At 41.3% G+C, this 26,785-nt stretch overlaps 1 protein-coding gene across 12 annotated transcripts in view; it reads right to left on the bottom strand.

Annotated features, from left to right (window-relative positions):
* Positions 1-26,785, bottom strand: part of SRPK2 (SRSF protein kinase 2) — a 257,091-nt gene that overhangs the window by 55,463 nt on the left and 174,843 nt on the right. For 10 of the 12 annotated variants that reach the window (XM_059170868.1, XM_059170862.1, XM_059170863.1 and 7 more), the window contains one exon: positions 24,199-24,350. The exons of the other annotated variants lie outside the window; for them this stretch is intronic. In XM_059170868.1, coding sequence (XP_059026851.1) covers positions 24,199-24,350 — 152 coding nt within the window. The remainder of the gene's footprint in view (positions 1-24,198; positions 24,351-26,785) is intronic. 12 annotated transcript variants of the gene reach the window in all.

The following is a 26,785-nucleotide window of genomic DNA, read 5'->3' as shown; positions in this document are numbered from 1 at the left end:
GCTTCAGCTTGAGTCGTGATCTCAGAGTGGTGGGTTCCAGCTCCATGCTGGACTGTGCTCAGCAGAGAGTCTGCCTGAGAGTCTCTCTCCCTCTTCCTCTGCCCCCTCCCAGTTGCACTCTCTAATAAATAAATAAGATTTTAAGATTTTATTTATTTATTTATTTGGGAGAAGGAGAGAAAGAGAGAGAGAGCATGAGAGGGGAGAAGGTCAGAGGCAGAAGCAGACTCCTCGTGGAGCTGAGAGCCTGATGCAGGACTCGATTCCGGTGCTCTGGGATCAAGACCTGAGCCAAAGGCAGTTGCTTAACCAATTGAGCCACCTAGGCACCCTAAATAAATAAAATCTTTAAAAAAAAAAAAAAAAAAAAAAAGGTCTGGTTCTTGGTTGGTCTCTTTATTTTGCCCATTTGTGTTTTAACTTCACATATAAGTAAAATCATATAATATCTGTCTTTCTCTGGCTGACTTATTTTGCTTTGTATTATATTCTCTAGCACAGTCCACATTGCTGCAAATGGCAAGATTTAATTTTTTTAAGCTTTTTATTTTAAATTTATTTATTTGACAGGCAGAGATCACAAGTAGGTAGAGAAGCAGGCAGAGAGAGAGAGAGAGGTAGAAGCAGGCTCCCTGCTGAGCAGAGAGCCCAATGTGGGGCTCGATCCCAGAACTCTGGGCATGACCTGAGCCAAAGGCAGAGGCTTTAACCCACTGAGATACCCAGGCACCCCAAGATTTCATTCTTCTTTATGGTGAATATTCCACTGTATATATGTGTGTATACACACATTTTCTTTACAATTTCATCTACTGATGGACATTTCGCCTGCTTCCATAATTTATGGCCTATTGTAAATAATGCTATAATAAACACAAGGGTGCACGTATCCATTTGAATTGCTGCTTTAGTATTCTTTGGGTAAATACCCACTAGTCCAATTACTGGATCGTAGGGCAGTACTATTTGTAACTTTCTGAGGAAACTATACTGCTTTCATTTTTAAAAGATTTTATTTATTTATTTGGCAGTGAGAGAGAGAGAGCAAGCAGGGGGAGTAGGCAGAGGGAGAAACAGGCTCCCTACTGAGCAGTGAGCCCAATGTGGGGCTCGATCCCAGGACCCTCAAATTGTGACCTGAGCCGAAGGCAGCAGCTTAATGACAGAGCCACCCAAGCACCCCCATATACTGTTTTCACAGTCACTGCACCAGCTTGCATTCTCACCAACAGTGCTAGAGGGTTCTTCTTCTACATCTTCAACATGTTTTTGTTTGTTGACTTTAGCCCTTCTCACTAATGTGATACTTGTGTGAGTGTTATCTGACTGTAGTTTGATTTGTATTGCCCTGACGATGACTGATGTTGGGCATCTTTTTATGTGTCTATTGGTGATCTGGATGTCTTTTTTGGAGAAATATTTGTTCATGTTTTCTGCCCATTTTTTAATGAATTATTTGTTTTTTGGATGTTGAGTTGTATCAGTTCTTTATACATTCTGGATACTAACCCTTCATCAGATATGTCATTTGCAAATTTCTCCCTTTCAGTCGGTTGTCTTTTAGTTTTGGTTGTTTCCTTCACTGTGCAGAAACTTTTTACTTTGATGGAGTCCCAGTAGTTTACTTTTGCTTTTATTTCCCTTGCCTCAGGAGGCATATCTAGACAAATTTTGCTATGGCCAATATCAGAGAAATTATTGCTTGTGCTCTCTTGCAGGATTTTTATGGTTTCAGTTTTCACATTTAGGTCTCTAACCCATTTTGAATTTATTTTGTCTATGGTATAAGAAAGTGGTCCAGTGCAGCCATCCAGTTTTCTCAACACCATTTGTTGGAGACTTTTTCCCACGGCATATTCTTTCTTGCTTTGTTCAAAATTGACTATACCATTATGGGTTTATTCCTGTGTTTTCTATCCTGTTCCACTGATCTATGTATCTACTTTTGTTCTACACTGTTTTGATTACTACAGCTTTGTAATGTAGCTTGAAACTTGGAATTGTCATGCCTCCAGTTTTGCTTCTCTTTTTTAAGATTGCTTTGGATGTTCAGGGTCTTTTGTGGTTCCATACAAATTTTAGGATTGTTCTAGTTCTGTGAAAAATGCTGCTGGTATTTTGATAGGGATTTCATTACATCTGTAGATTGCTTTGGATAGTACAGACATTTTAACAATATTTTTCTTCCCTCAATTCTTTGTGTCATGCTCATTTCTTTCATCAATGTTTTATAGTTTTCAGCATCTAGGCCTTTTACCTTTTTGGTTAAGTTTACTCTCAGGTATTTTATAATTTGGGATGCAATTGTAAATGGGATTGATTTCTTAATTTCTCTCTCACTGATTCATTATGGGTGTATAGAAATGCAACAGATTTCTGTACACTGATTTCGTATCCTGCACCTTTAGTGAACTTGTTTTATCAATTCTAGTGGTTTTTTGGTGGAATCTTTTGGGTTTCTGTCTTATCATGTCACCCACAAATAGTGAAAGTTTTACTTCTTCCTTACTGATCTGGATGCCTTTATTTCTTTTTGCTGTCTGATTGCTGTGGCTAGGACTTCCAGTACGAATAGAAATGGTGAGAGTAGCTGGGTGGCTCAGTCAGTTGAGCATCTGACTCTTGGCTTTGGTTAAGGTTGTGATCTTGGAGACATGAGGTTGAGCCCCATGAAGGGTTCCACACTCAGCGTGGAGTCTGCTTGAGATTCTTTCCCTCTGCAACCTCCACCCTAGTCAATGGCTCATATGCTTTTGTCAAATAAATAAAGTCTTTTAAAAAATTTATTAAAGAAACTCTTCTTTTTATTTATCAATGGTGTATTCAAACATTAAAATATACTTTTAAAAGAATCGAGGTTTTCAAAATTCAAGTTTAATGTCATTTCCTAAGATATGTCACTGTGGCTTATCGTTGTCTTATAAAAACTGTGGCTTCTATCTTGGGTGCTCCCTCCTCTCCCTTTTCTGCTAAGTTAGCTGCCTTGTTGTGAGCAGCCCTGTGGAGGGACGCACATGTGGCAGGTAACTGAGGCCTCTAATGAACAGCAGTGAGGAACTGAGACCTGTCAACAACCACCTAAATGATCAGGGAAGCAGATCCTTTGGACCAGTCAAGCCTACAGAAGACTGCAGCCCCAGCTTGATGGTAACCTCATGAGAGAACTTGGTCCCAAACCGACCAGATTTCTGCACACCTTTTGAATATAGACATTGATAGCCTTTGTTCCAGACTATCTTTCAAAGGATTCCAAGGTGAATAACCTTGGAAAATAGACATACTATCTCCCACTGGAGAAGAGGGCACACTGGTTTGCTATCCAGTATGATAAGCATCTCCCCCCACCCCCAAGAACAAAGGTTGGGCAGGTTTGGTTGCATACCAGGAAAAGATTATAGAGTTTCCCAAGCCTGAAGTTCCTCAGCTTTGATACAAAGGCACAGTGTGAAGAGCACCGACCTGGGCCTGCCTCCACATGGCCTCTGTGGGACTGGGGCAGTGGGGGAACCAGTATGGACATGAGCACACGCTGCTTCTTGTGCTGTAATAAAACCCTTGGTTTCTGACGCAGGAGTATCATGTCTTCTGCAAGCATCTGTGAAACTGGCTGGCTAAGTTATCAGCTTGCAGGAAGAATAAAATCTCACAAATGTCTTGGTTCATGATAGATTTATTTTTAGCACCATGAGAAAGCACTCTTGTTTAGAGTGACTAGTTTGTTTTCATCTTATGAAAACTGTCAGTCTCACAACCACTGCATTTCCTTCCTTGCTTTGATGACTAAGGAACCCAGAGGAAAATCTGCAACACTCTTAAATTGTACAGATACCTACTTATATATCTTTATGTATAAACCTTAATGTGACTAATTTTTTCTATAATTTCCTCATTATTTGTCTATTATATTCTATGTATTTTATGTGTAAAATGTCTCAAGTATGTAAAGTGTTAGGATACAATTAACAGCTACTTATCATTCAGGATAAGCTCAAACAAGGCCCTCTCCTTGGAAGCATTTCCTGATTTCTCCTAGATGAGGAGAAGCTCCTGTCCTGTACTACTCTTATGAACCTCTATAATGTCTCATTATGCTGTTACAAAGCACAATATTTTAATTATTTTCTCATTTGTCTTTCCCCAGATTTTACTTTAAAGATTTTGTTGTTATTATTTTTAAAGATTTAATTTATTTATAAGACAGAGAGAGACACGCTGAGAGAGAGAACACAAGCGGGGGAGTGGGTGAGGGAGAAGCAGGCTTCCCACTGAACAGGGAGCCTGATGTGGGACTCGATCCCAGGACCCTGGGATCACGACCTGAGCCGAAGGCAGACACTTAATGACTGAGCCACCCAGGCACGCCAAAGATTTTTTTAAAGTAATCTGTCTACCCAATGTAGGGCTCAACTCAAAACCCATAGATCAAGAGTCACACACTCCATGGAAGAAGCCAGCCAGGCGCTCCTTTCCCAGGAGATTTTAAACACTACGATGAGAGAGACAGTGTCCCTAGCACATAGTACCTGATCACAGCACGCAAGTCAATAAAATACACGAGAGAGAAAGCAGAGAACACAAGAGACACAGATGGGAGCGAGGCTGGTTGTCTGTTCCTTGGTGTGGTATGAGGAAAAACTGAAAAGGCTTTACCAGTTTAAGATGTGGGCTAGCATTAAATTCTGAGTTAATATTACACCCAAACAGAAAAACAAAAAAATACAAAAAACAGAGGAAGGCCCAGAAAGAAAAAGAGATAGCAAGAGGAAAATTACAACAGCAGGAAGGCATGCTCACAGTAAAATCAATACTTCCGTTTGCTGCTAAGAAGAAAACAAGAAAAGCACTTTGGGATCAGATTGTGAAAAGCCTTGAGAGTTGTTCGAGAGTTATTTCATTATTAACTGTGAACAGAATTTACTAATACAGCATATCCTTAGAAGATTTCCCTTTATTTCTCTTATGAACAGAAAGGGGAAAAGTAAACTAATAATTTAAATGTATCCCAAGTAATATCAAATAAATACACCGCTAAGAGAAGCGGTGGAAAAATTATACTTTTTTATATTGCAAAATTAAAATGTACAATATTTAAGACAAACTGATAAGAAGGAAAGTGAGCCCTGATACTATTTCTAAGACCCTAAACATGGCCATCAAGGATCTACAAATATTTAAGGGTTAAAGTCCACTAACAGCTCCAAATATTTACAAAGTTGGAATGTGATTCTAGACAAAAATCAAATAGAGTAAGGATCTGATCTACTTTTATGATCAATAACTAAGTTTCTTGTAATTTCTTTAGTGCCATAATTTTATAGATACAGCAAAGTTTTTCTAAAATATAATGATGTGGACATTTTCACTTTGCTAGAAAAGACCCTCAAGGGGCATCTGGCTATCTCGGTCAGTACAGCAAGCAACAACTGGTCTTGGGTTGTGAGTTCGAGCCCCATGCAGGGTGTAAAGATTACTTAAAAATAGAATCTTTAATAAGAAAGGAATGCCAGGGGCGCCTGGGTGGCTCAGTGGTTGGGCCGCTGCCTTTGGCTCGGGTCATGATCTCAGGGTCCTGGGATCGAGCCCCACATCAGGCTCTCTGCTCAGCAGGGAGCCTGCTTCCTCCTCTCTCTCTCCCTGCCTCTCTGCCTGCTTGTGATCTCTCTCTGTCAAATAAATAAATAAAATCTTAAAAAAAAAAAAAAAAGAAAAAGAAAAGAAAAGAAAGGAATGCCAGAGCCCACAGTGGACATGCAAATCCCATGGTGGAGCAAGGCAAACTCTAAAAGCCTAATCTCTACAGTCTGTAGTCTAGAATACTTCTGAATCACTTCTTAATCCAGGAAGAATGGTTTAGAACATAGTATTCTATAAATGCACCTTGAAGGTAGGTAGACCTTAAAATGCAGAGGAGTTAACATCAGATTATAAATGGTTAATGGATGCTTCTCATGTTTATGAGTTTCTCATACATATACATACAATATTGCAATTTCACTAAAAATATATTTTACATACAATAATCTACAAATCTCAGAATTCACAGCTAAAGAGTTCACAGACACATTTTGTATCTATTACTAATACTTTCTGTTGTTTCTCACACAGTACCAGGCACAGCCATTTATCTCTTCATGTGTCTTTGATAGAATCTAAACCATTGCTCTATTAAATATGTTGTTATAAAATTTACCCTTAAATTGAAAAATATAGTCAAAAGAAAGTAAATACTGATTCTTCAAAGTCCTTTTGAGCGTCTAGCTAATACACCTACTTAATAGTATGTTGTAAGATAAATACTCTGGAGGCTGATAGAGCTGTAATTTTTCAGGTATAATTTTGTCATTTAATGCAATCAGTCTTTATGTCTATCCCTCTACATTAATTTTGGTTATCTGCAGTTAATTTTTTGAAGAACAGATTTCTCAGAGAAAAATACTCCCTCAAGACTTGCATGTACCTAACAGTTTACATGGGACCTTTAGAACTGAAGGTCAGTGTGACTGGATACAAAATGCTTGGCTCAGAATCTCTTTCCTTCAGTATGTCAAATGCATTACGCTATTGTCTTCTGTCCTACAACACTGATGTGCAAAAGTCTGATAACAATCTGATTTTCCTCTGATAAGATGTGGTCATTCTGCCTAAAAATGTTATCACTATATCAAGCAGATTAAGGCTGCAGTGTTTATTGGGGTTTCATGATTTTTCCAGCTTTTATATCTTGTTTCTTGTTCTTAGCCTTCTCCTTACTTGCTTTCTGGGCAAAGGAAGAGTATATATATATATTATTTGAAATTCTGAAAGGGCGTTACTCTCCCCTTTTAGTAAACATGGGCTTTATAGTACAAGAACTTGGACATGATTCATATGTACTCAAAGATTCTGGGCTCATTCTTTGTTCTTTATGTTCTAGATAAGTTCAAATATATTAATATATGAACTGGGAAAACAACTGATCTGGGAAAACAATTGAGAACATCTTAATTGGGTAAAAGCAGAATTCAGAAATCCGAAAACAAAAAACAAAAACAAAAAAAACAATGAAATTTCCTTTAGTAACTAAGAAACTTTTCAAGTAAAAGTACCCTGAACGCAGTTCCCTGGCCATTTGAATCCATAGCCCATAATTACACGCACTCAGATACCAATATATAACTGAAAGCCTACACTCCTTTACGAAGTCAAGGCCCTTGTTATTTCTGGCTCCTATAAGACAGCAAGGATATACCAAAGTGCACAGCAAGGTCAGGCTCAACCACACAACTGCAGGTGTCTTCCCAAGCAGATGTTACATCTTTTAGAAAAAATGAAGAAGAAACATTGTGTATAATCCAAATTCTCAATTATTCTTAAGAAATTTTTAAAATGGGGAAAAGAACATAGGTATTAGAGTCAAAGGACTACAAATATAGTAAGTAAAAGATCTTCAACATATATATAGAAAAGATCTTTAACATATATATAGAAAACAGAACTTACTTTGAGCCTCAATCTGAAGTCCCATGTAGATTTATAATCCAAAAGCAAAGAATGCTTTCTAGTTTAATCATCTTGAGAAAGCCTAACTCATGTACCAACTTGTGCATACTCCTTTATGAGGCACCCGACATAGCAATTTGATACAGTTAGTGGGCTTCAGGCTTAGCACTTTGAATTTATGCCAGACAAAGAGAGTATTAAATGAATTTATGCTCTAGGAAAAGTAAAAATAAACCTAGCTAAAAAATAACCCTAGCTAAACATTCATGGGAGGCTGCAATGTCCTTTCATTAAGTTCTTGTGACATTCTTCCAACAAATCATATTCCTCAAAAAAGGACACAATATCTTCCAAACCACTTGGTCTTCTAGAACCCTGAAGTTCTATCATTAAGAAATGGACTCTACTTCTCTTCCTTGTGGATCTGATCGGCTTTCAAAATGCTTCGAGCAGAAGAATGTAGCATGAATGGCTGCATGGTTTCTGAAGCTAGGTTGTAAAAGGCAACACAGCCCTGACTTTAAAAGGTGGATATCTGCCTTTGGAACTCTGAGTCACCAGGTAAGAAGCGTGACTACTCTGAGGCGGCCATGCTGTGAGGAAACCAAGCCACATGGCAGGGTTCCAGCTGACAGTTCCAGTCTTCCATTCCTCTGTCCCAGGGACCAGATATGTGAGAGTAAGTATGCTTCCAGATGATTCCAGTCCCCAGCCATCAAGTCACTTCAAGCCTTTGAGATGTCTTAGCTAAAGCCACAGACACCATGCAGCAGAGGCAAACCATCCTGCTTTTGCCCTTTCCAAATTCCTGATCCATAAAATCATAAGCAAAATTGAAAGCTGGCATAAGGCTGCTGAGTTCTGCGATAATTCATTATTCAACAATAGCCAGACAGTCACTATTCTGCTTACCACAACAGCTATGTAAAACCTCCCTATTTTGCGAGAAAGAGGTAATCTCAACCTCTCCAATACTATCTCCAAAATTCACTCATTCAATTCTTTCTTTGCCAGCCCTTCAACTTCTCTTCAGATTTTTTCTCTCTCTCTTTTTTTAAAGATGTTATTTACTTATTTGGCAGAAAGAGATCACAAGTAGGCAGAGAGGCAGGCAGAGAGAGGGGGAAGCAGGCTCCCCGATGAGCAGAGAGCCAGTTGTGGGGCTTGATCCCAGGACCCTGAGATCATGACCCGAGCCGAAGGCAGAGGCTTTAACCCACTGAGCCACCCAGGTGCCCTGAGATTTCTTCTCTTCTGCCTAGAAATGTGTTCAAGGGATCCTGTCCTAAAGTCAACTTTTCCTTGTTAATTGGGTAACCAATTTGCCTCGCCCCCAGCAAGTTAAAATGTTTTCATTTTACCCAAGGAACTGCTATGACCAATCTAGAACACCTGGTCATCTCCATAACCCCATTCGAGGGGTCTCTAGGGCACTCCCTGCAGGTAGGTCACTGACCCTGTCTTAACCTTCATCCTCCTCAAACTGTGGCTTAAGTGAATACTGCTATTATTAGATCCTTCCTTCCTAAAAACTGCTTCTTCTGTGCCTCAGACCTAACAGCCTTGGAGAGAACTTTACCATCTCAGTGTATTATTAATAGAGGAAAAATTACTATTCTCCCAGCAAGAACTTTGGTCTGGAAGTCTGATGCGAGATTTAAGTTTAAAGGTTCACAGTGAATATGAGTGATATAGTGAAAAGAGCTGAGTAGCCTGAAAGAATCGATGAAAGTCACAAAGCTACGTAGAATGATTTTAGTTAGCATATAAAAGGACAAAAGAGTAAAGCCTAATCAAGATATGATGAAATTATTATAAAAGAACTAAACCTTTAGAAAAAGAAACACAAGTTCACATGACACAAAAAGAATAAAATCAAGCTTTAAAAACCCAATGGTCAAAAAAATATGAAGGACACAATTAACTTTAGAAATGTTAAATACAATTGGCCAATCTTATGAAAAATCAAATGAGTAAAATAAAAACAGAGTTTACTGGTGACACTGTATAGTGGTGCTATGTGGAACCCTCATAGGAGTACCCTCATGTACTCGTGGTAAATGTATAAGTCAGTATAATATTTCTGAAGAGCAACTGGTGACTTTTTTCCCCTCTAAGATTTTATTTTTAAGTCATCTCTACATCCAATGTGGGGCTCGAACTCACAACCCTAAGTGCAAGAGTTGCAAGCTCCACTGACTGAGCCTGCCACCCCCCAATGGTGACATGTTCTCAAGTCAAAATGTACTATGCATCAAACCAGCTAATCCCATGTAAACATTCATGCTCAAAACAAACCCATAAGATAAATACACAAGCAGTTCCCAGTACTATTATTTACAACACCGAAAGGGGGAGACATTTAAGTATCAAAATTAAAGTAAATAAACAGAATATAATATTATGCAGAAAATAATGATGCAGAACTAAATTTAGATTCATGGAACTGTATCCATAAATATTACTGAAAGAAAAATAGCATGATAAGGATCATGCACAGATTAATTTCATTTATGGAAATTATACACATACGAATATACATATACATTATATATATATATATATCATATATACATATACATTTAATTTTTATATATATGCACATATATACACACACACATACATACATACGTTAATTTCTGGGAGGACACCTAGGAAACATTTTTTTTTCTTTAAGAGAAAAGGTTGGGGTGGGGCAGAGAGAGAACCCCAAATAGAGTCCACACCCAGCACAAAGCCTGATGCAGGGCTTGATCCCACAACTCTGAGGCCATGACCCAGGCTGAAACCAAGAGTCCAAAGCCCAACTGACTGAGCCACCCTTTAAATTCACCTTGGAAAAATGGACTGCGGAATACTGTGTTGGAAGTAAAATGAGAACTTATTTTGCTTACTTTCCACTTGGTTTGAACTTTTAACATTACTAAAATCATTAATAATAAATTAGGAGAGGGTAGCAGTATGGCTTTCCCATGTACTGAGAGTGGAGAAAAGTTCTCACAGACCCTCATAATGAGAACATGTGTTATTATGAACCATGAGCTCAGGAATAATGGAATTTTCATCTGAGTACATGCACACATATACACAAATAGCAACGCCAAAGAAGATATGGAAATGGCCAATAAGCATATGAAAGGATGATCAGTATCAATAATCACTTAGAAAATAAGGGGTGCCTGGGTGGCTCTGTGGGTTAAAGCCTCTGCTTCAGCTCAGGTCATGATCCCAGGGTCCTGGGATTGAGCCCCACATCGGGCTCTCTGCTCAGTGGGGAGTCTGCTTCTCCTTCTGACCTTCCTTCCCCATCTCATGCTCACTCTCTCTCTCAAATAAATAAAAATCTTTAAAAGGAAGGAAGGAAGGAAGGAAGGAAGGAAGGAGACAAAAAGAGAAAAGGAAAAAGAAAGGGAAGAGGAAAAGGAAATCAGAGGCTCCTGGCTGGCTCAGTTAGAAGAATATGTTGTGAGTTCGACCCCTATGTCAGAATTAGAGATTACCTAAAAGTAAAACCTTTAAAAAAAAAATCTGTGTCAAAATAACAATGAGATTCCACTTCAGTACCACTAGCATTGCTACAAAAGAGTTAAGTATTGGCAAGGATGTGGAAAAACTGTAACCTTCATATACTGCTGGTAAGAATATACGGTGATATGTAGTTTCTTCAGAAAAATAGTCCGGCAATTCCTCAAGATATTTAAACATGGAGTTAAAATATGACCCCAAAACAATTCCATTCCTACGCATACCCAAGAAAATGAAAACACACCCATTTAAAAACTCATATACAGGGGCACCTGGGTGGCTCAGTGGGTTAAGCCTCTGCCTTTGGCTCAGGTCATGATCTCAGGGTCCTGGAATAGAGCCCCGCATCAGGCTCTCTGCTCAGCAGGGAGTCTGCTTCCTCCCCTCTCTCTGCCTGCCTCTCTGCCTACTTGTGATCTCTCTCCCTTCTCTCAAATAAATAAAATCATTAAAAAAAAAAACCAAAAAACTCAGATACAAATACCCACACATACACACACACAGACATACATACACACACAGTAGCATATTATTAGCCAAAAAAAAAAAAAAAGAGAGAGACACAATGTAAATCAACTGATAAATGGACAAACAAAATGTAATACATCTCAAGCACAGCATATTGCAGTGTAAGAAGGTGTAAAGTAGTAACATACACTACAACATGGACCAAAGTTAAAAAGATGCAAAGTACGCCAGCTACAGAAGACTACATACTACAGGACTCTGTTTACATGAAATGTCCAGAATAAGCAAATCCATAAAGAAAGAAAGTAGATTAGTTGTTGCCTGGGACTGGGAAGAATAGGGATGAGGACTGACTGTTAATGAACATGTTTCTTTTTTGGTTTCATTTTGATGAAAATGTTATGGAATTAGTGCTAATAGTTGCCCAATCTGTAAATATACTGAAAAACAATGAATTGTAGCTTCTAAAGTGGTAAATTCTATGTAAAGTACCCCCCTTCCATTGTTTGCACTAGCATGGCCAACGGCAGCCGGGAAGCAGGTGAGCCTCCCTCTGCATGTCACCAGAAGAGCAACAAGCAGCCTAACATGAGGTCACGATACCTACATCATTCACCTCACTTCATCTCATCTAGCAGGCTTCTTTTTTTTTCTTCTTAACTACTTTATTTATTTATTTGACAGAGAGTGAGCACAAGCATGTGGGGAGAAGCAAAGGGAGAGGGAGAAGCAGGCAGCCAACACGGGGCTCGATCCCAGGACCCTGAGATCACAACCTGAGCCGAAGGCAAAAACTTAACAGACTGAACCACGCAGGATGCCCTGAAGGAGGCTATTTTATCATCTTACATCACTACAAAAACAAGAAGGGAGAACAGAGAACAATAAGACATTTTCAGAGAGAGAGAGAGAGAGAGAGCACGTGACCACATAACTTGGATTACAGTATATTATTATACTTGTTCTATTTTATTATTGTTGTTAATCTTTTTACTGTGCCTGATTTATTTAGAACTTAAACTTCATCACAAGCATGTATGTATAGGAAAAACATATATATAGGGTTTGCCACTCCCTGCAGCTTCAGGCATTCATGTGGGTCCTGGAACATAACCCTAGTGGTTTGGGGTTGGGGGGCTATTGTAATCAATACAGAAAACTGTATGAGGGGGGGAAAAAAATAAGCAAGTTTTCAAGTACTGCTAGTCAATACCAAATAGAAGGAAAAAGAAAAAGAAAAACCCTTCAACAAAATCTAAAACTGCTTTACTTCATTTCAGTCTTTTCAGTTCTAGGTTAAAACAGGATCTGGTACAGATAAATAGGAAAATCACCCTGCCCAATCCATCCTACCAATTCAGAATATCAATGCTAAGAGGGAGCGAGAGAGGGATCTGGATAAGGAACTCTTAAGAATACAGCTCTTTTTTATACAAGCCTCAAGAGAGAAATAAAAAACACAGGCAACTCTATTGTAAACTTCAAAGTTGCTAAGAGACTAGACTGTAATCGTTCCCACTATGAAAAGGAAATGATAATTATGTGACATGATAAAAGTGTTACCTAACACTAAGGTAGTAATCACAGTTCAGTATACCAATGTATCAAGTGAACACCTTACTTACACAATGTACATCTTACAGAGTGTTGTATGTCAATTATACCTTAGTAAAAATAAATTCAAAAAAAGAGAAAATAAATTATTCTAAAAACTTGTCTCATTACTTGGTTCTGTTTGTAAATGTTTTCAAAATCCTAATTTAGGTCCCAAAAGAATCAAACATGCTTGGGGCCCACTGAGAGAACTGGTAGACAGGCCCAAAGAGCTAGAATGTATCAGTTTGGGGTCAAAGAAGGAAAGTAAAGGAAGTTACGGTCCAGTGAGCTGGTAAGTGGACTGGGAGAGGATGGGACAGAGCAGTGAGCCCTCACATGGCCTGCAGACTCTTCCAAGATCCAGCCTCCTGGGCCCCGTAGTGCAGACAAGCAGGGAGGGGGCTGTGGGGCGACCGCAGGAAGTGTTTGCACAGGGGGGACGGGGAGGAATAGAGCGAGGGCAATGCTGTGCAGACCCCTGCTGGACTAAGTGAAAACAGAGGAGGAATTTGGGCTGCACCACCCGGTCCTGTTCTGGCACCCAGCACAGCAGGGACAGCCCCACAGCATGGCCAGGAGCAATCTCACAGCAGGTACCAGCAGCATTGGGTCAGCGAGAGGCTGAGAGAGGTGAGAGGGAAAGTCCATGGCAGACAGGATGTGGTGGCACTGGCCCCAATCCCATGCCACCCACCTCTGGGGACATGCAGACCCAACGATGGCCAACGATGCAGGGGACCTACAGGTAGGGCAAGAACCACAGACATTGAGAAGACGATTAAGACCCCACAGGGCACCTGGGTGGCTCAGTGGGTTAAGCCTCCACCTTTGGCTCAGGTCATGATCTCACAGCCCTGGGATCAAGCCCTGCATCAGACTCTGCTCAGTGGGGATCCTGCTTCCCCTCTCTCTCTGCCTACTTGTGATCTCTCCCTCTGACTAAGAAAAAAAAAAAAATCTTTAAAGAAAAAAAAGACCCCTCTGCACCAAAAAATGGAAAACTCCAGTTACACAACTAACTACGCACAGAGACCAACAGCTGCTGTCTGCCAGTTCCTCGATCCGCTCCATGTCAAGCCGAACCCCAGTTCTGGCTGCTCTCCTACCTCCCTGCCTGCTCTCTCTCTCTCACCTTGTTCCTTCTCCTCCTACATTCCATGGCCTCTCCCAAAGGCCTGTCAGTGAATAGCCTTACTGCATCTTTTGTATTCACTTAACATCTCTTCCACGATTTGCTTTCCTATCAGATCTGTAGTTCTTGTGCAAGGTTTGGGAAGAGTCACAAGAACCACAGAACCCTGGAGCTGAGGAGTCCCAGAGACCCCCCGCTGACACCAACTGCAATTCTGCAGGTTCCAAAGACAGGTTTGGCTGCAACAGTTAATCCCTAAGAACTCACAGAACTCCCTGAAGGCTGTCATACTCATGATTACATTTTATTACAACATAAGGGCCACAGATGACAGTCAACCCAGGGAAGAGAGGTAAGGCAGGCTTTAGGAGGCTCCCAAATGCAAAGCATCCAGGTGCCCTCTTCTGCCAGCATTACATCATGACTCTAAGGCTTAACCACCTGAGCTACCCAGGTGCCCCAGCAGCGTTGCTTCCTTACTACACCATTTCCTAGCAGCTCTTCTGAGCCCCGGATTCCTATTTCCAGCTGTCTTCTTGATATCTACGCCAGTGTCTTTAAACTAAATGAATAAAGTCAAACTCAAAATTTCCCCAGACCAACTGTGATTTCACTGTTCCTGTTAATAGCTCCAAATCCACTCTTTCCAATAAGGAATTGAGGCAGTTCATAAAACCACGGTAAAAGATACAAAATTAGAAGGAAATTGGGGCAAAGAAAAAATAGCCTTGAAAAAAATAAAATAGAATAATGTTGCAGTGAAGTTAGGACACAGAATACAATGCTGGAAATTCTTGCTCATTTTTTAATAGGAGGGTTGCACATTTGGCTCTGAGTTCTTTAATAGCCAAATAACATCCTAAACAAAGAAGAAATGGCAATCAGATTCAGAATTCAGAGTCCTTTAAAAAAAAAAAAAAAAAAAAAAAGACGTCCAGAATGCACTCTCTTCTTCCAGTCCCACCACACACAGTTCAAGACCCTGTCCTCTATGGTCAGTCTTTTGTCAAAGACAGAGATGCTTCCTCTATGATGCTACTTGCTTTCTGACCCCTCCATTATATGTATCTTCTCTCTCTAAGCATTCAAGATTGACAAATGAATCTTTCTTAAATACAGCCATTGCCCATGCAAAATCTGCAATGGCTTCTCACTCTGTTTCTCTTTTTTAAACATTTTTTTTTTCTATTTACAAAAAAACGCATGCTTAGTACAAAAAATCAAGAAAAATTAAGACAAAGCGGTAACACACACACACACACACACACACACACAAGAAATCCTATAATCCACATTAACTAGGTATGGCAACAATTTTTTAAGTTGAGGTAAAACTGAGATGCCTGTGTGACCCAGTCAGTTAAGTGTCTGCGTTCACCTCAGGTCATGATCCTGGGGTCCTAGGATCAAGTCCCACATTGGGATCTTTGCTAAGTGAGGGGCCTGCTTTTCCCTCTGCCTGTTGATCCCCCTGCTTGTGCACTCGCTCTCTCTTTTTCTGACAAATAAGTAAAAAAATAATAAAAATTTTAAAACGGAGTTAAAATTTACATACAATGAAGTCAAACATCTTATTTGACAAATGTATACACCTTAATCAACATGAAGAATATTTCTCCAGACTTCCCATGCTTGTTCTCCCAATCACACTCTTTGTCAGCTATCTAGGTGACCAGTATTTTCTTCTAGTCTGAGACTAGTCTTTTCATTTTTAAAAGTGCCTTTAAATCTGAAAATACTTTTTTATTTTGATGAAATCAAATATATTAATTTTTATTTTGTAGTTAATACATCTTGCATATTCTCTAAGAAATCTTCCCTACTGCAAGTTTGTGAAGATATCTTACTTTAAGCTTTATAATTTTAGCTTTACATTTAAATCTATGATCCATCACAACCTTTCAAAGAGAGCTAAAAAATACCTACACATCTACTGTAAGGTCAGAAACAATCGATGATGTCCACTCTTACCACACTTCTATTCAACCTTCGGCAAGGGAGCAAGGAAGCAAGAAAGAGAAATAAAATACATAAAGAATGTTGAGGAAAACAAGTATCTGCATGACACTCTGGGATATGATAAATGACCCGTGTGCAGAAAATCCCAAGAAATCTACATAGACACAGAACTAATCTGTGTTCCTTCATATCTTACTACCCGGTGTTTTAATTTACTTCATGTACAAATTTCTTTCCCTCATCTTCATCCTCTACATGATGCTCCCAAATTCCTCTTCAACCTAATCTATGCATCAGCCTTTAGCTCACCATGGGCTAGGAAAACAAGAGCCTCTAGCGCTTCCCAGAAACACTGGTTCCAGCCTCCAGGGCTGAATCAGAGAAGTGTCCTGTGCCATCAGTAAAGTCCAATAATTCTCCAGTGGCAAGGCCCCCTTTAACACCTTCTAGGAAGTCTTTTACCTCTAACCAAATACACCAATCCTCTAAAAGCTCTCACCAATCTTCCTTTTCCCTCCTATAATTATTAACCACACAGTAAAGGTAAAAAAGGCTATTTAAGTAATTTCTCGATGTGGCCTCTTCAGTCACTACTCAACAAGCCACACATTATTCTACCAGGTGCCAGGGACGAACTGCAAAGGCAAGAGCAACGAAGGACTGACTGGCTTCTACCTACTCTAGCGGCAAAGTCCCAAGCCCACGAACTCCTGGGGAGTCAGGGCTGCTTTCTAATTCATCTTCCTAGTCCCTGAGGTAAAACATAACACCTGACACAGAGTAAGCCTCAAAGAATTGAACTGTCATGCTAACTAACGCTTTGTGATCCATCCCCCTGTCAGTGGCAACTGGCAGCACCGGCGGGCCTATCAGGTGTCAGGATGTCCTCAGTCTCCACCCACGAAAGAAACGTAATGAGGCCTTCTGTGATTAACTCAGGAGCATCTATGACTTTTCTCACACAGATAAGCAGAGTTTCTTCTTAAGGCTTCAGGTAAGCCAAATTAAGCCGAATAATTTTAAAAACATACACAACCACGGTAGGATTAAGGTGTGCACAGCCTTAGTGGTTTATAAGGAAAAGAACTGAATGAATAAAGGTGATCTTTTTTATAACCCTCCCCCCCACACCAAAAAAAGGGAAAAAAAGCAAACTAAGGATGACACTTCTATAAAATACAAGCTGTATGACACTGGTTTCTAAGGCAACCCTATGTAAGGTGTACTGTGTTCTTATTTTAAGACAAGCTAAAGCTATAATAGTCCCAAGGCACACACTGTAGAAAGACAAGGCCAGTGAGAACATATAACCATCAATGTGAAATATTCAGTTATTAAAATTCAGCCAATCCAAACTTTTCATAGATGGAAAGGCAAGTTGTATGTAAGAAAGTCATCAGACATGTTTATACTGTGTGAATATTTATACTGTTTATCCTACCTTTTGAAGAAATTTCTAAGTTTCAAAAGGAACCAACTGGAAGCTACTCAAACGTGGATAATAAATAAGACCTCTGGAGCATTACGGGTCATTTTAAAAAGATCTAGGGAAGAAACGAAATCTGTATTCTGACTTGTGTCCCCTTCACGGCATGTCAACCTCCTCACTCTTGACAGGCCTTCTGAGACACACGGGAAACATCGGCGTCATCTGTCCATCCATTGTAACTTAACACTAGAGACAGTTCCTTCATCCAACCAAAAATACTTATTGCACTGCGGAGAGTACACACGCAGGGGGGCTGACAATACACAGCCCCTGACTACAGGGAATTTTCCAAACTGAGGAGGAGGAGATCACAAATGAACCGAAAAATAACTGTAGAATTACACACCCTGGTGCCAGCTGGGGGCTGGGAGGCTCTGGGACACGCTCTTGTTGGGGGCAGAGGCAGGGGCCTAAGGAAGATGTGACTCAGGGTTTAAAGAAGGCCTTTCTGAGGAAATGACACACGCTTACCAAGTCAGACCACAAAAGTGTTGAAATCGAGGTCTCCAGAAATAATACCCAATGAAAGTGTACAAGTTGCCAACTTACTGAAGAATGATTTAGGCGAGGATCTCCAAGGAGGCAGGGCAGGCAGGATGATCTAATCAAATGATGTTCTGACCGTCAACACTGACCAGTCCCCATAGCAAGCCTGTGCTGAGGGTGGGAGAAACGTTCAGACACAAGGTCGTCCCAAGCCAGTAATTCCCCTCACGCACCTCAGTCACCTACGGTGAAGCGACCAGAAGGCACTTCTCTGTGCTGGCTTTGAGGCGCAGAGGCACCCACGTACCTTAGCGGGGCCTGACGAGGCTCTGAAATACGTAGGGGTGCGGGTCGTCCTCGCTTAAATCCCAGTCCGGGGGTTACAGTCCAGCCCAGGAACATCCAGCGGACACCCCCAGCCATTCTGAGGTCACACTCTGCAAAGCCACCAGCGCCGCAGTCTCCCTGAACAACCAGGTTCCACTCTGGCGAGGAGGCTTTATGTTCAAACTCACGGAGCGTGCGCATGAGGCACAAGGGCCTCCCGGAAGTGTCTGTTCAGTGGCTCGCCCTGTGTCTGACCCTTGTTATCTTCCAGGCTTGGAAGCAGGAATCTGAACAAACTGCCCTGCCTGCTGCTACAGTTCTCGCCTGAGACAACTGACCAGAGGAGACACCAAAACGAGACATGGAGAGAGAGGCCACGTGACATGGCTCTCTCTCTCCGGAGGCCGGGGCAACAAGCCCGGCACAGTGAGGCAGCGAAGACCCCAAAGGGGCGGCACAAAGGGGACCAGCATGAAAGCACAGGAGGGAACGAATGCAGGAGAACGAAGGAACAAGGGCAGGATGGAGGGAAATAAAATTCACGCTTCTTAAGCACCTTCTATGTACCAGGCAGTATGGCACATACTTGGTGTATTGGTCCCATTTTCATCCTAATAAAACCTTAGGTGGTATGATGTGGTTGTGTGTCATATTACACGGGGAGAGGATATTCCATCACAGATGAAGAAGCTGACGCCTGGAGGGCAAAGAGCCTGACTGAGGCTTCTCTGAGCTGAGAAGCTGGATTCTGGACTCAGACACCAAAGTCCACAGTCCTACTGGGTCTGATGGGAGAATGAAAAATAAAAGGAGTGGGAACAAGCCAGCCGTGAAGACAGAGAATGCACAGCCAAGTAAAAAGGAACAAGGAAGAATGCGTTAGCGATATTAGAACTCTAAACAGTGGCCTTTGGGCTCAGGTAGCTGAGGTTTCCTATGTTTCGAATGGGGAAAGGCATGTAAAGAGATGAAAAGGAAGGTTGGTTGGTCATGAATGATCCAGGAGGGCAGAGACCCAGACGCTGGGACACTGGGATTCCAGGTGACTGCACACTCCAACCCACGACCTGTTTCCTGAGGTGAACAAACACTTCTTTTGTGAAGAGATAAAACAGGTATTGTGTTTTGTTGTTGACATTTTATTTTACTTTGTGAATACTAAGAAGTGGTTGGTAGGGCAGAGGTTCTCTAGGAATGAAGTCAAAGAAAACAGAAGGGACAGGAAACAGACAAGACACCTCCTCAGACTAAGTAAAACCCACCCCTAAAAACTGCAAAAGCCATCCCTCCCCTTCCCCCTGCCCGAACAATTCAGTCCGCAGTCACGAGACAGGGTGGGGCGACACAGGTATCGGATCACGGGCTAGGCAAGGGCAAAGGGGGGAGATGCCCTCTGAAGCAGAGACAGCGACCGGTGACTCATCACGTACAAGGAAATTAATCAAATAATTAAATGTAATGAGAATAATGAGAGCCTAGCCTCTTACTGTCAAAGAAAGAAAGAAACCCAGAAATACAGAAAGGGAGAAAACTGGGCTGAATCCCCTGGTATTAGAGTGGAATTAGAGCTACCTGATTAAATTCACATATCTTAATAAATACATAAGTAAAAACAGAAATAAGCATAAATAGAGAAATATATATAAACATAAAAAAATGTGTGTCTCCCTAGACCTATGCTAAGAGATCTACAAACACTGATACCCCAGTGATGATAATCACATCCAATGCCCAGATCTTGTTTTCTAAATCCTGTCCTCCCCTAAAAGAGACCAGGGATCCTTGTAGAAAGAGTGGACTCCAGGGCTGGGGTAGGGAAAATACAAGCCTGGAACAGTTTGCTATACTTGAAAGTAAGCAAGTGCTCAAAGAATGACAAGGACATCTAGAAAGGACACAGAATCAACCTGAAAGAACTCCTAATGGCCAAATGTGGGATAAGCCACGCACCCAAACAAATAAGGAGAGGAACTGATTAGAACTCACTGAATAGGGAAGTCCATGAATGAGTCCATGTGACATAGCCAGACAGACAAGACAGGGAGACGGATGGAAGGAATGGAAGACAGGAAGAGAAAGAAAGGAGAGAAAGAAAGAAATATATTTGTTGACAAGAGGGTACTTAAACAGTCTCAAAGAAGTAACTCTCAATAAAATCTGTATTTACGACCAGCGGGAAAAAGTAACTTCACAGAACAGATCATCTGGCAGACACTGTGCTAAACAAAGTGACCACATCAACTCCAATGGTATAAACCAAAACACTGCGCTTCTTGGTAAAATAACGTGCTAAGAGAACACTTCCCAAAGAGCAATACTTTTCTGGATTTTTTTTTTAAAAAACGATTTTATTCATTTACTTCACAGAGAGCAAGAGAATACAAGAAGGGGGAGCAGCAGAGGGAGAGAGAGGAGCAGGCTCCCCACTGAGCACAGAGCAGAGAGCTGGGCCCCTTGAGCCTAGGACTCCAGGATGATGACCCAAGCCAAAGGCAGATGCCTAACAGAATGAGCCACCCAGGTGCTTCACAACACTCTTCTAATACTCCAAACTAAGAAACATGGGGGTGGGGGGGGTGGGGACATGGCTGGCTGAGTCAGCAGAGCACGCCTTTCTTACTCGCAGGGCTGTGAGCTGGAGTTCAACCTCGGGTATAGAGATTATTTTAAAAACAAACAAACAAAATCTACAAAATAAAGAAGTTTACCAAATTAAAAAACATTATACAAAATAACTGACCACAATCTTCAAAAATGTCGGTCATGAAAGCCAAGAAAAGATTAAGGAACTATTCCAGATTAAAGAAACAAGTGTTCACAAAGAAAAAAACAAGCCCAACAAGTCATTTGTCCCCCAACAGGGCAAACCAAGACTGAATTATAGTTTCAAACTACCCCAGGAATGTGACCTTTTAGGAGTCAACCAGGAGTTTCCTGATAAGTACAGTGAGGTAATCTGCATGATAAAAATGCTGCCACCTCACTCTCTGCTCTCCGCTCTCCTCATTCGAAGGAAAAAATCCTGGCAGGAAATAATCATTCCTCTTGGTAGTAACTCCAAGACTCACCCTCTTTCCCAGAGAAAGCTCTCTGTCACAACTCCGAGGAGCAACTCCACTTGCTGGATTACAGATGCTGTCCAATTCGTGAAAAGCTTAATAAAGCCAACTAGATCTCCAAATCTATTCAGTTGAATTTTATTTTTTAACACAAGAAAACAAATGTAACATGATTCTGAGAAGAACTGGTTTCACATAAAGGACAATATTGGCAGCTGGCAAAACCTGAACAGAGTCCGAGGAATGTACGGCAGAACTATTACAATGTTAACTTCTTGATCTTGATGGTTGCATTGTACTTATAAAGAAGAATGTACCTGATTGTGGACAAAATATGCTAAATAACTCAGGGGTGAATAAGCAGCATGTTGGAAATTTAAACTGTTCAGGGCTGGAGGGTGGGGGTGGGGCGCAGTTCTAGTCCCAGACATTCCCAATCATTTTCACAGACTCCTTGAATGCATTTACCTTGGTTATCTTGGACAAAGGGTTCTGATCTACATACAAAATTCACAGAGTAAAGCATCTGGTATGTGTAATACTGACTAGACGCACAAGTAACAGCAAAATCAGGAAAGACAGAGAAACTTCTCTCTTGCACATGCTTTAGTGAGGCTGACTTTAATACTCTAAGATGTTTAGAGTTCAGTAAATGTTACCTAAAATCAGCCCTGACTGTGAAATCCTTCATTCACAGGCCTGTATTTTGGTCTGAGGTGTCCACTGTGTGGATCTACAGACTGGAAAGGGATAAACAAGAGCACTGGTTACATCTTCTGACCCACACGCTTCAGAGCCAGATGTGAGGCAAAGGGCTCTCATTCTAGCACTGTGGGGCCCTTGTGCTAAAAAGAAATGTTCCTACAGAACCAACCTAATGCTCTGGCCTAAGCAGTAAAATTGAAAGACAACTGTCCGCATCTCCTTTTCAAACAACTTCATTTATGAACCAAGAAATGCAGATTAAGAGGGGGGATACAAAACCTCTTCTTTTCACCTTTCCACAGACTCCTGTTATCTTTCATAGCAGATGGCAAAGACCTCTGGGGTCACAATCACTCCTCATAAAAATGCTGAAGATCTACTCCTTTTCCTAAAGAAAACACAGATTCCACGTGTAGAAACCCATTCTTGGAACAATGAGGTCAGAGTGGAAGATTGGTTCTTAAACTTTTATAGCAGAACATAATTTTCTCTTCCTCCTAATAGGTAACTAAAAAGCACAATGTTCTCATAACCAATACATGAATGGCCTGTAATCACGAGGTAAGTGACACTACAAAGCCAGAGAGTCATTAATGCTCTATGGCCTAAACAGGTATCCATCTTCTACCATCTATTATTATTCTGTACAGAATCTGCTTTACATCTATCTTAATCTGTAGCAAATCAGTGTTTCATCACATGTTCAGAAGCTCAGACTATCAGACTGTGATAATTTTCTATTAGACAGAGTGAAAGTCCAGATGAGTAAGTTAAGTAAAAAAAGGAGTCAAATGGGCACAGCAACTTCCCTTCTCCTGCATTCTCAGAGTCCCATCTACACCAAGTATAGAGTCTGGATCCCACTGTTCTCAATAATCATCATACAACATGCTTGGTGTTTTAAGGAGTTTAACTCTATGTTCTTAATCTTTAGGAAACATCAATACAGCAACACTTTGCTTGAGTAATTTTTTTAGAGATTTTATTTAATTTGTCAGAGACAGAGTACGTGCCCGTGCACACAAGCCGAGGGAGCAGTAGGCAGAGGAAGAAGCAGACTCTCTGCTGACCAGGGAGCCTGATACCGGACCTGATTCCAGGACCCCGGGATCGTGACCTGAGCCAAAGGCAGACGCTTAACTGACTGAGCCACCCAGGCGCCCCTCACTTGAGTAATTTCTGTGTCTTCTGCAAAATCACAGCTAAAAATATAATCCACTATGTCACACAATGGTAGAACCCACAGAATGTCTTTTTCATTGAGCACAATGCCAGGAAAATGCCTGTTTCTGTAAACAAATGAACAGGCTTTCTTTCCACAGACAATGAATACTATGTAATTCAATGCTATACAGAGAAAGGGCTGGTTCCTTGTTAGTCTTAGCAGCCTGAAACGTGAAGTCAAAAGTCTTGCACAAGAGTTAAACTGGCCCCCTCAGGAGCCTGGTAACTTCAAGTCTCTATGTTCTTCCTAGATGGCTTATTCCGTTTTTATCTTTAATTGTTGCTTAATACTATCTTTAATTCTATTAGTAGATTTAAATCCTCTGGTAAGTACTCAGTGTGAATGTACGTATGTATATATTTTCTATCGGATACAGTTTTCCTTCTGATGTTTCTTACATTTTGGGGTATCATTCTATATTCAATGACCCAGAAATTAAAAATGATATTGACACCAAGAGGTTAATTTAATAAAGACCAAGCTTCGGGGGCACCTGGGTGGCTCAGTGGGTTAAGCCACTGCCTTCAGCTCAGGTCATGATCTCAGGGTCCTGGGATCGAGGCCTGCATCGGGCTCTCTGCTCAGCAGGGAACTGCTTCCTTCTCTCTCTGCCTGCCTCTCTGTCTACTTGTGATCTCTCTCTGTCAAATAAATAAATAAAATCTTTAAAAAAATAAAAAATAAAAAAAATAAAGACCAAGCGATCAGCCTCATTCGCTCGGCCTGACAAACCCCACGAGCATATCACCTTTGCAGTAGTCGGCAGGGTCCTCCTGCTCCTCATCGTCGGATCCTAGGATCTCCTCCTCCGGCTCTGGGGGTGTGGGGTCCGGCAGGGGCGGCGGGGGCGGCGGGGGCGGCGGTGGAGGAACTAAGGGAGCTTTCTGCTGAGGCTCCGGCCTGAAACAGTGGAAGGAAAATTCCTGTTTACTTAGTAGTCAATCTTGCATGATGGACACATATGAGCGTTTCTTAATACAAGACAAAAAATAAAACACACTAAGAAGAGTTGATTAACGTCACTTTGTCATTCTAGCTGAATTCAAGTAATGTTTCAACAAACAGGTCAGGAGGAAAGATTATACTTTACAGACATATTTTCACTCAAAGATTTAGTATTTCTTAAGTCCTGACAAGATTATAAAATATAAGCGAAAGAGAAAGAGTATTCACCCTTACCCCCCACGATACACAGCCTTATTAGTAAGAACACATCCCTCAGAGATTATTAAAACACAGATGAAAGCAGCCCTGAACGTAAAAAAGGGCTTAGTTTCCATTATTTAAAAATGAAATCCTATAGAAATAGTAAGAATATGGTTAGGTTTCCTGGATGCTTCTAAAAGCTAATTAATACACACTGTAGCTGATGTACAGTCATTTTCATCACAGAATTCACAGTTATTGATCAACCTTGCTTATCAAGAACACTGTCCCCAAACTGGAAATTAAACAAAGAAAATACCCATTGTCAAACATAGATACTGTCCATATATTAATGCCAGGTTTGCAAGGTTTGCAAAGTGGTCATTTCTAATTATCATATAAAGGCTCAATGATGATTAATTATGCTCTTTTACAAAAGTTAAGAAAACCTGTAAAGAAAAAACATTTTTAAGCTTGAGAGATTACATATATAAACCTTCTTTCAGGAATCTAGAAACTCAAGAGCATACTGAATATATTTGCTTAAATAAATAATGCATTCATAATGCAATCCTACAAAATCAAGCTTTCACTTACTATAAAATGTAACTGCTATTTCTAACCATGTCCTTCTGAAACTTGAACCTAAGGTCACAACACAGGCATAGAACCACATCTCTCCCTTCAACTAAGACAAGCTGCCCCAGCAATGGAACCACCACTGCCCTCCCTGAGCTGACCAGAGCTGCGTGGGTAGGAAATGGGGATGTGCGGATACCCTGCAGAAGGTATCTGCGTTTCCCAGAGAGAGTTTCAGTAGGTGAGCAGGGGGTCTCTAGTCTGGGAGCCAGGGGAATCCCACAAGCCCTAATGTGGGAGACCAGTGCTCGGCTTTGGCCTGCCCAGTATTCATGGCTCCCCTTCTAAAAACACCCTTCAAGACATCACTACTCTCTGCACAGTGGAAGGCAGCTTCCAGATGTGCTCTCTTCCTGGTGGTACAGGTGAGGGCACAGACAGCTAGAGGTCACCTGAGAGCCCTGGTGCCTTCGGATCAGCAGTCACAGGGCGCAAGTTCATCTGCAGCTGCTGGTACGAGGCAGGGCCAGCAGAGCTGCCCTGACCAGTGACCCCTTCTAAGCTGGACCTCTAAATTCTTGCCACATCTAAGATCCTCCAAATAGCATTTACTATATTGCCTTAAGCCTAAGTTAGCTACAGTTCATTTATGTGGTTCGTCCCCAACACTCACATTGTCACAAGCAACAAAGGGGGGGCCAAGGGTCGAAGGCAGCAGAAACCCTAGCAGTCACCAGGAAGAGGCAGCATTTGCAGTCACCAGCGAACGCTGGCAATCAGGACCACCTTCAGCAGAACTAACGAATGCTTATGAGCTGAAAATGACTTGTATTGAGGGGCGCCTGGGTGGCTCAGTGGGTTAAAGCCTCTGCCTTCGGCTCGGGTCATGATCCCAGGGTCCTGGGATTGAGCCCCGCATCGGGCTGTCCGCTCCGCGGATAGCCTGCTTCCTCCTCTCTCTCTTTCTACCTGCCTCTCTGCCTACTTGTGATCTCTGTCTGTCAAATAAATTAAAAAAAAAAAAAATGACTTGTATTGATTTCTACTTGCTAGAATTTATGAAGACTCAAAGTTACAGCCCTCTGGGTGACAAACATTAGGAGCGTGGTGGTGATCATATTCTGAGTTAACCACTGCTCATGATGAAGCCCTGGAAGGGAAGAGTCACAACCAAACACCCACATCACTGCCAGAATACGTCCAAAAATACATCCAACAGACCTTATGCAAGTGTGATCATCTTTCTGGCAGCCTTGCAGATGCTCCTTCTCTTGTTAACATATGTGCTCTTACTGCAAGTGGAATGTACTGGACAGAAAAGAGGTCCGAGGAGGGGGAGGCAGGGGAGGACTGCACCCATCCCACGGCTTCTCCGGAGGGAAGAGAAGGTTAGCAAGATGAATGGTCTCATGCGACCCATTCATTCTTCAGGGCCGTGAGCAGAATCTACCCAGCTGACAAGTCTGCTCAGTCAGAAACACTTTGAAAGTTAGCTATTTCTTCCTTAGAAATTTTATATGAATAAACGAGGAGATTCTCCAAATTCAAAAGAAAATGCGTTCTATTCCCTATAGAAACTAGGGAACAGAAATGAAAAGAACAGAACTGGA

Source organism: Mustela lutreola, chromosome 4 (assembly GCF_030435805.1).
Source record: "Mustela lutreola isolate mMusLut2 chromosome 4, mMusLut2.pri, whole genome shotgun sequence".
Taxonomy (NCBI): domain Eukaryota; kingdom Metazoa; phylum Chordata; class Mammalia; order Carnivora; family Mustelidae; genus Mustela; species Mustela lutreola.
The sequence above is the reverse complement of the archived record's forward strand: the minus strand, read 5'-3'. Positions and strand labels throughout refer to the sequence as shown.